Source organism: Frieseomelitta varia, unplaced genomic scaffold (genome assembly GCF_011392965.1).
Source record: "Frieseomelitta varia isolate USP_RPSP 00005682 unplaced genomic scaffold, Fvar_1.2 scaffold_787, whole genome shotgun sequence".
In the NCBI taxonomy this organism is placed as follows: domain Eukaryota; kingdom Metazoa; phylum Arthropoda; class Insecta; order Hymenoptera; family Apidae; genus Frieseomelitta; species Frieseomelitta varia.
The window spans coordinates 447,940-466,570 of record NW_025110575.1 but is presented as its reverse complement, the minus strand read 5'-3'; the positions used below and the strand labels follow the sequence as shown (position 1 = coordinate 466,570).

At 38.2% G+C, this 18,631-nt stretch overlaps 1 protein-coding gene across 6 annotated transcripts in view; it reads left to right on the top strand.

Moving 5' to 3' along the window:
- The window catches only part of LOC122535915 (protein eva-1), a 332,052-nt gene that overhangs the window by 294,370 nt on the left and 19,051 nt on the right, over positions 1-18,631 (top strand). For all 6 annotated transcript variants that reach the window (XM_043667835.1, XM_043667831.1, XM_043667833.1 and 3 more), the window contains one exon: positions 4,176-4,397. In XM_043667835.1, coding sequence (XP_043523770.1) covers positions 4,176-4,397 — 222 coding nt within the window. The remainder of the gene's footprint in view (positions 1-4,175; positions 4,398-18,631) is intronic.

Sequence of the window (18,631 nt, the reverse complement as noted above, 5' to 3'; positions counted from 1 at the left end):
CTTTTTTTTCCCCCCCCCCCCCCCCGAAATTATGATAGCCTTTTGAGGTATAAGATGTTTCCTACTTTTTTTTTTACGGAGAGACAGTTTTAAAATTCTCATGTACACGCGTGAAAGTATTTGTATATTTGCTAAAAACTTTGAAGATGATTGAATTTTTCTCCTTGTAATATTAAGATGATTGACTTTGAAATATTTAGAATTAACTGTAAAATATTAAAAATATCACGACAGTAGATAATGTTAAATATGCATGTCAAATTTATTACTCATGAACGATTAAACTGGTATTGCTTTCAAAAGTTTACAAATTACAATGATCAGCAATAAAGTTCCTTGCGTAACAACTTGACGACGAAGCAAATAACGTACACGCGTTAAATTAAAAATTAAGAATAAATTTCACAGATTACAAACCAGCCAAGTATCCTATTTGATCTAAAACAGAGGTGGCTAACTGGCTGCCCTTGCCCCCACTCTCCTAATCGTTAGCGCTATCCCCTCCACCGTCGAGAGTGTCGCAGCTACCATACTATACAGCATATATGTATACATTCTTCACTGTAGCTGCTAAAGTTAAAGGAAGATGGAAAAGGGAAAATATAGTTTGAGGGTGGGAACTAATTTTCATGGTGAAGAAGAACCGGCAAACTGAGTGAGAAATTCACCTCTATAGTTTGATCTATAGAACTGTAAAAACATACAACTTGTGTTTGCTAATATCATTAACCGATTTAAACTACCGTGTAAAAGCGTTCTGACAGACTTTTGTGAAAGACACGAGTGCTAAATTATACGCTATTATAATTATATATATTATTAATATATTATTAATAATATATATAATATAGCGTATATATTAATAATATATATAATATTATTAATATATCATTAATAATATTATATATATTATATATATTATTAATATATACGCTATATTATATATATATATTATATACATTATTAATATATACGCTAAATTTATCCGTGTGACATCATAAATTTCAACGAGAAAACGAAAGGGTTTCCTTCTTCCAGAGTGATTTTCATTTAACAAACAGAATGCTAGCCGTTCCTTAAACGCGAGAGTTATTCGCGAAAGGAGGGCATAATTTCATATCGAGACACCGTAGCGGGTTACCTGCAAGGAGCGCGACGCGTGCTTCACGTAGTTCGGCTGTTTCTTTATGCCAGGTCGCGGAAGCGAATCCCGTTTGATGCAAAACGCGCGATAGAATTATCTCCGGGTATTTTCCACCGCGTATTTCTACACTCTTGCCATGGCGGGAATGTGGCTGATAAATAGCAGCGGTGGAAAATAGAAAAGAGAAAAAGGGCAGAGGGAGGAATTACGTGGCCGCGTGAAATTACAAGAAGGTTTCTCAATCCTTGTTAAAATTGCAAATTTCTCTCTCTCTCTCTGTCTCTCTTTCGTTCTGAGAAGAATGTTATCTCTGTTGTTTCGCACGATGGCAAAACGTTTGATATAGCCGTGTTACGTTTCTCGGCGAGGAGAGGACATAGTGGAGGGACGAGGTGGAATCGTTGCAAATTGAAATGTAACTTCAAAGCTGTTCGAAACTCACGGAAGTTTGTTATAGTTTGCCGCGTTTAACATTTACATAGAGATTCGCGAGTGCTCTTCGTGCGCAATTAGAGGTTGAAAAAGTGATTAACTTTGCCTATTAATTAACGTTTGTCTATTAATTATGCGATATAACTGATTAACTGGGGGTAAATGTCGAGTTTAATCATCGTTTCTTCGATCACTTTTTTATTGATTCGTTAACCTTTTATTAATTTTCGATTGCGTGGAATTCAAAACACTCGTGCAATAAGTTTCTTAAATTTATTTTAAATATTTCATAAATAATTAATTCCGCGATCTAAGTTTTATTTTTAATAAAGAATATATTTCTCCAAAACGATTTTATTAATTGAATAGATTTTATTAATTGAAAAATATATTTAACATATTAAATACTTCAATGAATATTTAGAGAAACTGTACGTTATGCTAACAACGTGCGAATCGTCGACGAAAAAAAAAAAAAAAGAGTTGAAATGAATTTAGCTACGCATTTTCTGTTAGCATGTGATTTTTAAACAATTGAACTAGTATTTAGTAAGCGATTTTTGAGTGTCTAAAGATTGTGCACGTAAAGGCGATTCAGTGGCCACTCGAAATTTTCTGAAACTTCGCTAAGCGATAAAGGAAGAAACTTCTCTCCGTGCCGGTAAGCGAGATTGCCAAAATTTTTACGCTTCTCTCGAAGATATAACCTTTATCTTCGCCGGGAGAGCCGTTTAAGCTTTTATTACGTCATCGCGTTGCACTTCAAAATAAAGCGATCCATACGGCGACATTTTCTAACGGGGCATTTACGAAAATCATGCTTCTTCAGGGATATAATCAATTCCTTACGTGCTGCAGAAAAATGTTAACCCCATTGTTGTACAATTTTTCAAAGTCTCGAAGTTTTAAAATTTTTTGAACGGCGATTAATAAAATCAGACTGTTGACTGAAAATGAATTTCTTTATGTTGCGAAATAACGGGGGCAGTCAATTTCAGACATGTCATTTGTAAAATGTGCATTCACTTGTTAAATCATTTCCTATCGAAGTAATTTCAGGTGATAATTAAATATTTTCTTATATATACAATCTTATTCTTCTCGTTGCTATTATTTAAACGAAAAAATTACAATATATCGTAATTAAAACTACGGTAGAAATATGGATGAATAATGGATACAGATGTCATTTCTGTCATTCAATGCGAAAGCCGATTTTCGTAAAATATATTCTTGATAATGCAATAAGATATAGAGAAGAAATTAATTGTCTATACTCATTCTCCGTAATTATATTCTCTCTTATAATTTACAATATAATCTATTTTCTGCAATCGTCGTCGAGAATCTCAGAACAAGCGCTACTTTTGTTAAACCGCAGAGACAAAATAATACTTTATGCAACGAAGAACGTAAAGTGTATGTTTGTATCATAAAATATTCAAGATCCGAAGTAAAAAGTATGCGAAGACACTCGTCGAATGGAAATGTGTCACCTCGTATTCGCGTAATTTACAAAGATGATGCTGCGCGCAGTTGGCGTCGATTTTTCGATTCGTTTCCGCGAAATCCAGGTTGATTTATCAACGTACTGACAGAGTCTACTATCCAGTCTTATCGGAAATTTTCACGCGGCAAACTGTCGTGTTACGAGACGTGTGTTGTGCAACGCGTTCATGTCAGGGCAAGACACTGATTTCGCGTCTACGTGCTTGTCCACTGAAATGCAATTGCATACACGATGCGGTGCATCGATAGCGGTGCTCGTATATCGAAGTCGAACATTATGCAGCCCGGAAATAAATCGACTACTGTCAGATTCTGGAACGGGGGGAAGGATCTTACGCGAATACGACAGGAACCGAGATTATTTCAATCTTGTTGTTTACACGCGTGTGGTAGGAAAATTACTAATGAATTACGCGTCGTTTGTGAATTGGAATTATTTATGTATATTGATATCACGGGATGGTTCATTTGAATATTTCGCGAAGGACATTTTTCATTATGTGTGATTCATATTTTATTCGAGTTTAGCTTATTAAGAATTCTCGTCAAATTTCGTCCAGTTAGAAACTATTAAAAACACTATCGTGCAACACGAACCAAGTTATAGAGAGCGATACCTAACAGAATAAAATATTTTCTTAATGTTCTTTCAACAATTCTGTTAACTCTGAATTTTTAAAAATACAAAACAATTATTCAGCAATTGCGTCAGTTCGAAACATTCTCGCCAGCGAAGAAGAAAAGATGTTAATTTCATTCACTCAAAAACAAACCAAACTTTTCCTTTTTTCCTTTGAATGAAAATTCAAACAGCTAGATTTCGACGGAACACTTCCGCGCTAAGTAACCAGAAATTACGCACAATAAAAAGCAAACTGAATTTTAACAAACGGGAACAAAGACACTTGAAAAAATGAGCAGGCATGTAGAAAACGGAACGAAGTATACATACAGAGAGGCGAGCTTCAATACAGAATTTCGCCGCAAACGAAATTTGAGTTTCCCCGTACACATACCATTCTGTATTCAGCTGAAATTTACTTTTGGAAACCTCATTAACCGCGATTCGTTTCTCTTTCTCTGGTTGCAGTGCCGCGAGCCGTGTTAAAAGAACAATACCAAGGCGACGTGGAGGTGGACGAGGTGGATTTAATGCATCAGTTCGAGGAGGGGTTTGACAGGGCGGACTTCAGGGCCGAGTTCAGCCCAAGCCCGAACCTGGAAGGACCGCAATCGCAGCCGAGGGACAACGTTTCACGGAATTTCCCCACGGTCAGTTCATCCCCGCCGCGAGCCAGAACCAACAACGACGGTGAGTAACGAACATTAGTTGCTTTCTCTTGCTTAAACTCGTTCGAGGTTAAACTAATCTTCGTAATGCATCGCCCTGTAGCTGTGTGCGTGTGACACTTCTCGCGAGTTTTGTCGTGTTCTTGTACGTACGTACGTACATATTGTACGCCAAATTGATTCGTCCGGCTCCAATTGATCGCGGGGAAAGAAAGTCGTGCAATAGATATAATTTTTCCAACTTCCCACGCTATATAGCCGGCAAAGTCGATGAAAATTTAAAGGGATTCTTGAGAAGTTAGTCAGGAGGGTGAGAATAATTTTTATACTTCGGAATGTCGTGAAGATAAGGGAAAAACGGATGAATAGAAATTTAAAATTCTCAATCTTCGTTCATTATTTTGGATTGTCTGAAGAACATTTTAAAGATTGGTAAATGTATCTACGGGAAATTTTAAGATATTGGTTTGTATTCGTTTTGTTTATTAAAAGTAAGAAATGCAAGGATTGTAACACTCTGTGAAAATTCCAGTTCACAGAAATTTCATTATTTTTATAGAATGAATTAAAGTTTCATGCTATTAAATGTAAATGAATGATTGAACAAAATGATTCCATGAAATGATTCTTACATTATAGCGAGCACGATCGAATCGAACTTGGCGTTTTCACATCACTAGCACTCAAATTTATATAACTTTCCATAACGTTTATACAAAAAGAGCGATGCATTTTTATGTACAGAATGATTTTTCCCAGGAAGAGATCACAGCAGCAAAATAATCTAGCTTCTTCTTAAATTCAAATCTGGATGAATCCAAATGGAGATCAGTTCTGCAAAATAAATCGCGTTCGACAAAATCTTCAAAAAATTTTAAAAATTTTTCTCTATGCTCATTTGTTTCTTGACGATATGATTCCACATAATCAGCAAAAAATTATAAACAGATAAAGAGAGGATCCTTTATTAATTCCTCCACTTTGATATTTCATTGTCTCTCAAAATTCTCTTAAAATGAAAAAAGAAAATTCTTTTTCTATCGTGATCTCTTCAATTTCAGCGATCTTACAGATATTTTTCGCCGCACTTGCACGTATGCTAGCTTGACGCACGGTTCCCCGCATGGTTGGTTGGGCCCGCACTGACACATGTCGTACGCGTGCGTAAACGAACATTAGCGAAACCAAAGTCGTTAGCAACGCGAACATTAACGCTCGAACGTAATTAAGGTTAATGTAACACCGACAACATTGCTTTATGATTTATACGCGTTACATGTACATGTATGTGTATATATATATATATATATATATATATATATATATACATATACGTTGTGTACACAACTCTTATAGCGATAGTCTGACTCGTGCTAGTCCACGACTACTGGCTTCCTAGTCTTGGCTAATAACGTTGGCGGTTTACCTGATGCTAATAGGAAATCGATAGCGTAGGATTTGTAAACCAGAGAGGCTGCACATCGTGTTGCGGCCACGGAAAATAGGAGTCCAGATGCAGCAGGCGTCGTCGTTGCTCAAAGCGTGATACGGTCTCTGGAATCCGGTCAACGATCGGTCAACGATGGGCCGCGCTCCGCGTTCTGATAATTGCTAACCATTGTTTGCTGTCGTGCATAGATTCGGGACATTCCCTCGTCGTCAAGGTGAATGGTTCTTTTGTACGAGAGAGAGACTCGATCGAAAATTGTCTCGAGAAATATTTCTTCGTTTCGCTCGGGTTAACGTTTCGCCTCAAGGAAATCTGATTCTTCGAGAAAATCGCAGAGAATTTAAAACATTTTTTTTCTGGTTTACTAATATTTGAGGAAAAAGGATTAAGAAAGAGGTATTAATTGCTAGATACATGGTCAAGCTTCTCATTACGTGTACTTGTGTACTTCAAATACGTAATCTGTATTAAAAATTTCAAAGCGTGGCAAATACACAATTTCTTTTTGCGATTAAAATGTCCATTTAACTATTCCAAATACGTTAAATGACTTGCGGATGCAATTAAAAATTTCTTTAATTCTAATTTCACGAAAATATATATATATATATATATATATATATATATATATATTTATATGTGCGTGTATGTGCAGGAAGATAGATAGTGTATTTAAATACGGAAACATACAAATATACACGTATTTTTAATACACGTTCAAATGCACGAGATTTGCACGGAAGAGTTTCTTTCAAAGATCTGACAAATCAAATAACAAAATGGAAAATAAATGCAACGCTTTACGATTCTCAGTTTATCGTTTATCAACAACAAGTAGCCAGTTTCGAAAATTGTCCAGAGAGCATCTCTCGTTCGAGTATACACAATAGCCTAATTGATTTCGTCTCTTCCCTGCGCCAACGTACCAGCAGAGTAGACATTCCATTCTCCGCAGAGATTTGCAATCGGCTATCATTGAAACTCGGCAGATGCTGGAAAACTGGATATCTGGCAGACGTCGATCCCTGTTGTCCAGGATGGCGTAGCTGCTATTACTTCAGAAACATGGGACGTGTCATTGGTAGGCTGGTATTACTAATAGTAGTAGTGAATGGCGGAAATTTGAGGCAGGGATAGTGTCGACGCCAGGTCTGACCAATATAGGACGTTACTACTGCCTCGCTCGAACCAGTGCCAGAAAACTCCGGCCGAGAGTGTAAACACACGTTGGAAATAAAATTCTTAAAACTTGCTCAACTGCTGTTTGAAAATTATCAACGATTCTAGTAAATTTTTTAACTACCGTGTTCTTCGTAATTTTCGTGCCAGCATCGAGTCTTTGTAGAATCGACTTTCACGTCGATTTGAAAAATTATTCTGTTGCAACGTAATATTTGTATGTTTAACTAATACAGTTATTTCATTTCTATTTCACTCTTAAATTCTGTACTATACTCACTGTGTGGTAGTACAAATACACATTACACAGTTCTAAATGAAATCAAATACGTGATATCAAGGAATATATTTAATTATGTTTAATCGTATTAATGTATAAACATATAACTAATCATATATCTAATTACAACGTGACAAACGAAACGATAATATCTGTCATGATCGTGTTTCACAGAATGGAACGGCAATAACAATATCAATTACAAATACCGCTATCATCTCGCATGGTTATCGAATAGTAACATTTCACCGTTAGGCGAAACTGTCGGATATTCAATTTCAATTTCAACGATTGCTCCCATACGGAACTGCACGTTTTCACGAACAATTCGCGCACCTTATGCGACAACTATCCGCGCATTCACAAGCACGCAGGTCGCGCCGTTAGAATTCCACGGGACAGCCTGCGCATTCGCAAATTAATTCAGACAATCGCGTCCGCCATCCATACTCTCGTTATTAAGATCCGATGCATTACCCTTCCCTCTTCCTCCCCCCCTCTTTCTCTCTCTCTCTCTCTTTCTTTTTCGCATTGAATGAGTTTCTCTGCGAATTGAAAAAGAAGCACGAAGCTTCCCAGCCCCCACCGTTCTTGCATCGAGTAAACAATACGCGCCGCGATACTACGCTGAAGTCTTTTTCTAAGTGCTTTCCTCCCTCGTTTTTTTTCGGCCTGCTCGAAAGAAACCTCCATACGAGAAACGCGAAGCGCGTTCACAGCCCCGTGGTTTTAAATAATGCGTCGTCGCAGCGAGATCGTCTGCCCGCACGATGTTTCCCTTTCTTTCTCCTGCCTCCCTCCAGCTATGAAAAATCGTAGCGCCGGCGAGGGAGTAAGTTTAGTCGTGGTTTCGCGCGTTTGGAATTTGTCGCGAGGATATTTCGAGATTCTGGCGTGTATTAATTAGGCAGCGATGCAGCGATGCAGCGTAGTAATTAATGCAGCGTGGATTGTATTGCAATTTTTTTTGCCGATACTGTCGAGGAAATTGATTTGTTTCATTTGCCAAATATAATTTGCACATTTCGTATATATATATATTTACAGGTGACGTGCATTTTTAATTTTCTCACGAAAAATTTTTTCTTTCACTCTTTACGATCGTCAACTACTCGGATGTTGTATGAATCTTACGAATATCGCTGAAATCACCATCGTGTCCGATAACTCTCAGTCGATCTTGCAAATTCATTCTTCCCGCGCGCGATTAACGCGCATAAATCACCGCTCGCGCGTACACGTGTTCCGGTGCAAGTATGTTTGAATACTTACCGTCTACACGGTAGTATTCAAACATAACCATGTGACTGTAGTCGTGGGCACCCCCTCGAGCCCGGCGTCGCTCCTTAATTAATCATCAGGCAAATTTACCCAGCCTCGGCAGAGGCGTCGACGATATTCCCCTTCCAGTGTTATTTCATTTCAAATATTTATCGCTCGACCAATTAATTCAACCGGTGATCGCGCGGCGACGCGTGTATCCCTGATGATCATCCATGAGACTCGCCGTAACGAGCTGTAATCTCGCCGTCGCTGTCGCGTGGTGAGGCGAAAAATTCGAGACTCAGGAGGAATAAAACAGGTTCCGTTCGGTGTCGGACGATCGAACCAGCCTGACAAAAGGAGAGAGAGCCCCTCCCCTCGAGTTGTTCGGAACTTGGAAAGCGATTTCCCCGAGCTAATTTCCCGTCCGTTGATTCCTTTAAACGGGACTCGCGTCGTCGTCGGAAAAAGCGCCGACGAGGACGGACGGAAGAAGAATGAACCGGGAGAGAGAGAGAGAGAGAGAGAGAGAGGGAAGAGGAACAGTTCGGCGGAACTTTGAATCGGAGGGAGTTTATTAAATGAAAATAAAAAGAATGGGTGAAGGGGAGGGATGAATCTTGTTAATTGCTGGGAAATGAAGCGAACACCCCGGTGGTTCGGAATCGTTTCATGAGATAGTTCAATTGATCCTCTATCTTTTTTTTTTTTTTTTTCGTCTACACTTTGAGGGATTGTGGACGATCGGTGAGAATCATTGAGAGCAGGATAACGAATAAAGGAGATGAAGGAAATAAGAAATATCAGAGGAAGAAATATTGCAAGTGGTATGATAGTTATTTGCGCAACTAACAATTATAACTAGAGATTCTTTTTGACAATTATACCGCACTTTTCGTAAACGGAATATTTCAGTCGTTCGAATGATCCGAAATTGTAACCTTTATGTGGTATCGCATATCCATGACGTTGAAACGTGAAAAGTGTTTATCGGAGATGAAACATTAATTCTTTGAATATTCTGAAGCTACAAGTTTTACATGAGATTACGTGTGGTATTGAAAAATGAGATTTTTATTGATTTTAAGGGTGTTGTAATTAAATAATGAATATTCTCATTGCACGACGTCTCTAAATTCGTCTAGTTTAATTTAATCGTTACAATTTTGGATCTCGAAAGAGAAAAGAAAAAAAAGTATACAGAAGCTAAAAATTTTAATTGACCGTACTAATGGACGCGTTCGTATTATCTCAATTTCCACTATTATTTCCATTCTGTTCTTACGCAAAACAAATTTGGATGCAGTTCAAGCATCAATGACAATTCCGCGCGAAATGGCATTGTGTCGCCGTGTGAAAGAGATGATACGAAACGCTTCAGCCCCGAAAATTTCTAATTAGCCAGCAGTCCGGCGTTGAATTGTGTGACAAAATTGAATTGCGGAACTTGAATTTCAAAGATTCTTTCGCGAATCTTGGGAAGCTTTAATTGGAATTCTATTCATTCGGACACTTCCAGTCGCGAGTTCTCTCCGCCTTGCTTTCGGCACTTTCTTTCCAGATGCTCGAGCAGATCGGACGGAGAGGAAAAAAGAAAAAATAAAACGAGAGAGAAAGATCGGTTCCTTCATCCAAGAGTTCTGTCTTCCTTTTTTTTCTTTTGTCACGTTTAGCCACTTGTTCGTATAACTCGTTTAATTTCATTTGAATACATTTGCACGGTGTCTAGAGTCTTTGGAATATCATATTAAACAACCTCCAGTGCCACTCTATGTTACCTGACCAAATTGCGTTTAATACGTTTAACTCGGATGCTTTTGTTCACTTTGAAGCTTGAGGTTCCTTCAGTTTATTCAGGGTTTAGTGTTTCGTTTAATTTCAATAGTCGAATTGGTGTGAAAAGGGTAAGTGTTATCGATTCGATTAATTTAATAATTATCTTTGGTTATATATCTCATGGTTTTCAATAAAATTTAAATATTTAACGTGAACCGTGTTTATTCTATTAATTGGAAACATTCTCCGAAAAATTTTCGAAATTTTTCGTTATTGTTATAATTTCTCTAATGTAATTATTAAATTTCGGATATTTTTATGTATTTACATGCAAAATCTATACGTGAAAAGTATTCAGAACAAAGTATTGGTTATGACGTTTGACAAACAAACGTACGTCTCTGTTTATATATATATATATCTGAATTTGCATAAATTGCGTAATGTGATAACATTCATTTTTTTGTTAAGTTAAAGTCAACTCTTGACTTTAAGACATAGATCCACCGGAACTTTAAATATATTCAAAGCTACCGAACTTCGGTATCATTTTAATTGCATTACCGATGCGGCGAAAGTCACTTGTTCGAAAGTCTGCATAGTCATAAAATTTGTATTTCAAATTTCCGTGCGACAAGTTCGCTGTTCGTTAAATTTCGAGTTTCCACGTGATAAGTAGCTAGTTTTTGGTATCTTGTATCGATGTCGAGCGAGGAAAATTTAAAACGAGCGTGGAAGGGCGCGCGGAACACGAACGCTCTGTTACAGAATTACGTAATTACATCCGTAAGGCGTCGCATATTCATGTACCTTCTACGGTTGGTAGTTAAATGTTAATTAACTTTAGCGGTAAAATAAAAGCTCTTTTCACGAGATAATCTCTCGCAGATAAGTGGTCGGACAAAAAAACCTAAAGAATTACGAATCCCGAATTTTCGTCCTAACTTTATGGAATATTTTAAAATATTTCATCCGCGAGACGCGAAATAAAATTGAAAAATTCGCCAGTTACACGCTTTTTGCCAGTCGATTATGCAATTTTCAATCCGTCTAATGTGAGGTAACCCTTGTTTCTCACAATTTGACTCCGATGAAGTTTGATATGAAAAACGTCGATTAACTCAGAAACCTTCGTAGAATGATCTTTGCAAGAAATAATCCTAGAAAGGAATTAAAGGAACAGAATTTTAAAAAATTATCTTAAAATTTCCCGTCAACATACTTTTTTTCACACTTCAAAGTATTACTTCCCCCCTATAAAATCAGTTACCCATCCAAACACACAAAAAAATTAAATAAAATAAATTCCAAAAGAAATTCCTCTTATCCGCATCGTGGCTCCTAATCCTCTAGTCCCGTTCCAAACAGGCAAAATAGACGATCTCTCAGTCGTTTCGAAATTCACGGTGGCTTCTTGGTTTAGACTCGAGGCAACAACGTCTCAAAATACGAGACTGAGAGGCTGATAGTGGAAACGAAACTAGAATACGAGGCACGAAGGCCGGAGAGAAAGACGTTTACGAGATATTCGATTTACTCGAAGATAATCAACACAGAGAGAGAAAGAGAGAGAGAGAGAGAGATGGTGTCGCTGTGAAAGCCTGCAGCTGCACCGTATCCAGCAACCGCGTAATTATAGGTGCATACACCTAGGCTGCAGTCGAGTCCCCGGAACTGTTCTTGGACGAAAGCCCCCTAAGTTTCCGCGGTGGCTTTCGAAGCGTTATTCCGGGTTCCGGTTACGTGGCTTTAATGAGTTGGTCGCCGAACCGTGTATAATACAACGCACGGGAACTACCGGCGGCCACTTTTGTCATCGTGATTTAAGTTCGACTCGGTCAAGTCAGCAGATTCGTCTCTTTCCTCTCTCGAAATTGCCTCGATGACAGGGTCAAAGATGGATCGGCGTGGTATTTTAGAATTTTTAGAGTCTTCAGAGAGACTCTCTTTCTTCTCTTTTTTTCTTCTTTATATATATATATATAAATATTTATATATATATATATATATATTTTTTTTTTGACCACTTGCGCTGGCAACTGATTGCGGACCATAACGAGCGACCGTATACAATAATTCGTCGCTTTCTTTTTAAACTCGTCGGTACATCACTGAATAGAAATTGTTAAAAAGCAATAAATCTATTATTTGTTTTGCCCATTGTTGTTTTACTTAAATATACTTAAAACTGAGGAAATATTACAGTTTTGGAACAAAAAGTTCTCGACGTGCGTGGCACGTCATTCCAGCGCAAGAGGTTAAGTTGCGTTGAATCGCGAATTCCGAGAGATGTTGATCGGCAGTGTCATAAAACGGTAGATTACGCATCAGAACGAAGTTTGAATGAACAGTAAGTTCATTTGCGTGCTTTTCTTTATAAATAGAAATCTTGAAACTTTAATCTAAGGGAAGAAAGAATTCCTCATTAGTAATGATAGAAGCTTCAGAGAAGTCACATTAGAAAGATATATGTATCTCGGATAATTGAATCGAGAATCTCACTGTGAATAATTGTTCTAATAACAATTGCTGTCGTGTATCTTAATGAATCGAAATTTGATTCGTATTATATTGAAGAAAATTGCTTGAAAGTTGGAAATGACTTTGGTCACTTCGTCTGCAACGAGCCGATATTAATTAATTCAAGTAATTTAGATTGTCATTCAATTATCCAATTGAACTTCAAAATTCATTTTCAGTGCCACGACATCCCGCCAGAACTAATAACTAGTCCGCGCTATTGATCACAAATTGATAGCGATAATTAATGGAAGTTAACTGGCAGAAAGAGCGCGTAGTTTCCGCCCGAGAGTATCGCATTCAACGGAGTTTGAATAGACTAGCATAGGAGTCGAGAGATCGGACAAAAGCGTCTCGCGAAAATCGACGAAGTTTTCGAAAGTCTCTCTTGGTAATTAGCCCGATCATGGGTAAACAGAGTGTATTACCCCATTCATCGTTTGTCGCGTATAACCGTCCATCTATGCGATCAAATTGAATAGTTCGAAGCGAGTCTGTAGTATTGACGAGTTGCAACGTAAACGGGTGATTCTCAATTGATGATCGCGTTAGCACGGTACGATGGTTTCTCGCTTTGATACAACACTTGCCTAATGTCGTTGGAGTCGCGGACCCACGTACGAATTGTTTGTGCAAAGGGGCGGATTAAAGAGCCACCCACCAGGAATCGGTGATTCGTTCTGGAACGTTGCGCGATCGAATTTAATGGACGTTATTCTACGCACAATGGAAACTTCATTCAGATACGTGGCATTGTGGCTTGAAGTTTAATCAGGCTATTCTATCAGGCTGTTGCTTGGTATTCTTGGTATTCCTTTGGTGTTTTGTTGTTGCAATTTTTATACATTTTTGCGGGAAATTGGAGGATGCATGGAAGCATGCAAAATATCCGAGGATGTAAGCCATCGAATATTAATCGTGTATTTGTGTGATGAAACGTGAAGTGCATATGTAATATACAGAAACATGCATTTTCTAATGTAAAACATGAGTTTTTTCTTTTGATGTATACCTGATCGAATAAGGTTAATAGTATTAATCTCGTAGAAAACATCTTTGCACATCTACGAATAGTTGAATAGGTTTCTTTTCAAATTCAGTAATACAAAGGAAATATGTAAAATATTCAGAGTACAATGTTTCTTAGAAATTTACGCAATCTCATGTTTCTATACGCTCAATGATGCGTAAGTGAAGATTTAACCTTGCTACTAGATACCTTAGATTTTATTTATACATATTTCCATGCACTCTCTGCATTTTTTATATCCATAAATTTTCCACGAGCGCATAAAAATTCGTTAAAATGTCTGGCTATGACATTCAGTACTGAAAATAAATTTTCAGCTTATACTCCGTTTCTTTGATAGTCCATAAAAATATTAAATTGCACAACGATCTGCTTGTCTCCACGTTCGCCTAGAAACCGGAAAGAAGAAATTCCCAATGACGAAGAAAGCACCCAAGGTGCCAAACGAAACTTATTGTTGAGCCGGATCTAGCCAGAGACCACCACGCTAATTCGTTCGTCAAACACAGAGCGAGGTAACCAACTCTGAAAGAAAGGAGTGAAAAAGCGTGCCAGCTTTATTAGCTGGATGAACGAAATTATCTTTTTTCTGGGACGCGTGTCTATCGTCGTCGCCTCTTAATCCAATCAAACCCTCTCAAAATCCAATTTCCTCGAAGCGTGGCCCTTTTAATGCCACCCACGTCGTCGCCAGTTGCTGAAATTCTCCGCTCGACCTTGTTAAAATATGAAAGGGGGACCCACACCGAGCGTTGGATTATCGGCGTACCTTTGCTCTCGACACATCTACACGCTTGCTTCTTTTTTTCCCCTCTCTCTCTCTCTCTCTTTGATGAGAGAAGTCAGGCCAACATCGAAAGAAGCCCGATCACGCGCTGAATGCAATAAAGCGATCGAACATTCTCGCTCGATATCTCGTTCGAATTCCTTTCTTTTGTAAACTGGAACTGAAAGAGTAAGAGGCAGAGAAAGAGAGAGAGAGAGAGAGAGAAAAGGGAGGATGAAACGAAGAACGAGGATGAAAGATAGAAGAGGGATCGAGCGAGTGAAAACGAGCAGCTGGAAGAATTTCTTTCTTTTTCTTTTTTTTTTTTTTTCAGTAAGGAGCTATTATCGGGTCGGGGATTAATTAGCCTTATTCGAGAATACATTCCTTGCAATGAAATCTTTATCAGACATGGTTCTGGAATTCTCTGTTTTCCTTCTTTCTTCCTCTCTGAAACTTTTCCGCGCAGAACATCGAGCTTCCTATATATATATATATATGTGTATGTGTGTGTGTGTGTGTGTATGGTTAAAAGACAAAAGAGATTGTAATTTTTTATTCGATAACTTTGCGCGCAGATGTATCCGATTCGCGAAAGAATTAACAAGTGAATGGGCGATTGTGAGAAAGTTCTGCCGACCAGGTTGAAAAGACTTTTTCTTAAAAGCTTTAAAAGATGATAATATTACAATGAGCACAAAGGAGTATACGGAGGTATGGAAGATTAATTATCGGATGGGTGGGCGGTGAGAACGTGATGGTTAAGGGAATTCGAAAAAGTTGCGGGCATGAAGCGGAAGTTTGAAAACCGAATGTTTCCTGTAAACGAAGGCATTATGCGGGAAGGAAGCTCTTTTATACCGAGACGGAGTGAAAGAGAAGAAAGATGAATTAAAGATTGCATTCGAAACGTACATCAACATCAGCGGGGAGAGAGCGAACGATAAGCGAGAAACAGGAAGCAGCGCAGAAACGTTGGAAGGCAGGAAATAAAATGTGAGAGAAGATGTTGGCGTAGCGTATGAAGCGAATTAATTAAAAGGAGGAAAGGGAAGGAGAGAAAATTGGGTGGGAAGTTCTTAGAAAGTGATGGAGCATCTAACTGAGATAAAAGTAAACTAAAAATCGAGCGAAAACGCGAACGAATGAAACGAGTCTATTCGCGGTGAGTTTGAGCAAACGCTGAAAGAGCCTAATGCATCGTGTAATGTAAAAGATAACCTCAGGAATAAGAGCGTTTTTATGGTTTGAAGAAATAAAGGAAACCTTGATTTTTCTTGGCGAGAATAATTACGGCAATATATATCTGTGAGAAAATAATTCTTCGGCCCATTTGGTTGAAGGCAAGTGAGCTGTTTTTACATTAAAAATAATATTTGAAATTATTCTGAAAGTACAGTGAAAGATAGGTTATTTAAATTTCGTACTTTTGTAACGAAAATTACAATTACGTGGATTATTGGTTGACGAACATAATCCGTTCAAAGGCGATGTTCGTTAATCATTATATATTGCTTCTATTCAAACATTTATAGATAATACTATTTTCGAAATATTTGCGAAATCTTGAAATACGTACCTTAATATATTCAAATGAAAATTTTGCAAATGAATCTTATCATTTAGTCAGATAGTTAGCAATAGATATTTTATTACATTATAAAATTCTTTCCTTGTAAAATGGTACTTTACTTTCAATTACTCCTGTTTTCCTTGTCACGTTTCTTCTTCGACTGTGACTGAAATAGATAGCAGTTGAATGGATCATTTAGGGTCAACGAAAGAGGTTTAATCTTAATTTTCCAATTTTCCAACTCAAGATCAACTGTTTCACAAGTTGGCAACATATATTCTTCGATCGTTAGTTCCAACCTCTCCCATTAAAATGAAGAAGAAAATATACATACATATATAATAAATTCTTCGTTTTACAAAGAAGAGTGAGAATTAAACGACCGGATCGTTCATAAATCTCACCAGTTTATATTCAAAGGTTTATATTCAATACTGCATTTGGTACGCTTGTTCAATGCCAATTGACCCCGGATAACTGCAAAACAAAACGCAATTACTATTACCGTGAGCGTGATCGCGATCTCCGGTGTCACCGCGCCAACCGTTGATCCGTATTCAAGCGAAATCCCGAAAATCAGTTCTACGAACGGTTTGTTCGACTGCGGTGCTTTAACAACCGTTTCCTCTCGCAGCTCGAGCCGAGCGTTCTGTTACCGGCTCGCGCGGATAATTCAATCTTCCAATTAAAAGCGCCTACACATCCTCGCGGACGACCTGTTCCAGAATCTGAGCTCGGGGTTATAGATCGTGGAGGGGTTAGAGGTCGTTCGCTACGTAACGACGTATGTTCATTGTCCTCGCTTTGAATTGAGACACGTGGTTCCTCGACAAAAGGATTTTACGAAGCGGATCTCACCACAGTACGTCGGCACCTCTCGTAATAGATGTGATCCTGTTTTATCGCGCGTTGAAATTAAAATTAACGTGTTTTCTTTCCTCCCTTCCGTTTGTTTCGTGAGAATCTTCGAAGAATTTTCGTTCAAATTTATCTGCGTCGAAAATAATATTTGGAATGAGCCAAGTTGTTCTCGAGCTTATTTCACGTAAGTATAGACGTGAAAGAAAATTTGGAGAATACCTTGTGCTCGACTGTGTCACTGTAAATTCTTCGAAAGATATTTTACAAGATATTTTAATTTTTACAAGCACGAGCAAAAGAACTATAAACAATTATACAGCGAGTGTTTTATATTTCTGTGATCAACCAAACAACCAAAGAAATCTGTCTCGTCTTCAGATATTTTTACATACGGTGCCATACGTGTTTTATAGATTTCTACAGATTTAAATTTCCCGAAGAATCGAGGAATTTGCCTCGAGCAAAAAGTTTAATTGAATAAAAACTTGGTAAAACGTCCGTAGGACGGTGACGTCCTCTTTCACGAAACGAGCGTAATTTCGTCGCGTTGCCGCGAATTTCATCGGGTCGTTAATTGAAGGTATAACGGGGACGACGAGATGTCCCACGACCGAGGAAACTCGATCGTATCATTTCCATCGTTGGCGAAGTTCTATCCGGCGCGCCTCCTGTCGTTTCATTTCACCGGCAAAGAAAATATTGGCAAAGTTTTCGACGGGAACGCCGCGTCCCACCTCTCGCATAATCTCTCGCGGACGATTAGATAAGCGAACTTAATAATTGATCTGCCGCCTTTCTGCCAGCCTTCGGCCTTCACTGGAAGCCTGAAGTGAAGCTCGCGTCAGTGACCAACGCGCCGGGACTTCCCTTTCGGCGAAATTAAATTTCAACGATCGATACGCGAAATGAATTTGCCGGAGTCGCGCGCGTCTCGATCCCGACCACCGGCAACAGGCTTAAAAATCGTGTCACGCTCGAAATTGAATTTTTTACTCGCCACTCTCGAATTGATATTCTTATATCCTTTGTTTGTCGTTCTAAGTTTCCGGCCCGGATTCGATTGCAGTAACCTCGACAACGACTTTTGTTCGGTGTATCCGATGTAGAAATCACGTGCACGAGATTGAAAGTCGTGTGCAAAAATAACTGAGCTCTGTAAATGTCAGAAATTTCTTTGGTAATTTTCGTAAATTTCGATGGAAACTATATCGGTATTTCAAACTATTACAACTTTGTGAAGGAAGAAAATCGTACGATGATCTATTTGAATTCATTTTAAAGCGTAAAGCCTCTAGTTTATCGTTTTGAATTTCTTTCAAAGATACTTTGCGAAAGTGAATGGTGAAAAAATTCGAATATCCATAAATGTAATTGTTTTATCACTATGTCTAGTATAAGGTAAGGAAATTTCGTTTATATTTTTGCTATTGCTCCATATATTGCTTTTAAAATAAATTGTAACGACGACGTGAAAGATATGTACGAAGAATTTAATCGGAACAAAGGAGGGAATAGGTTTGTAAGTCGCTTAGAACTCGCTGTTTCTTAAGAGGATCAT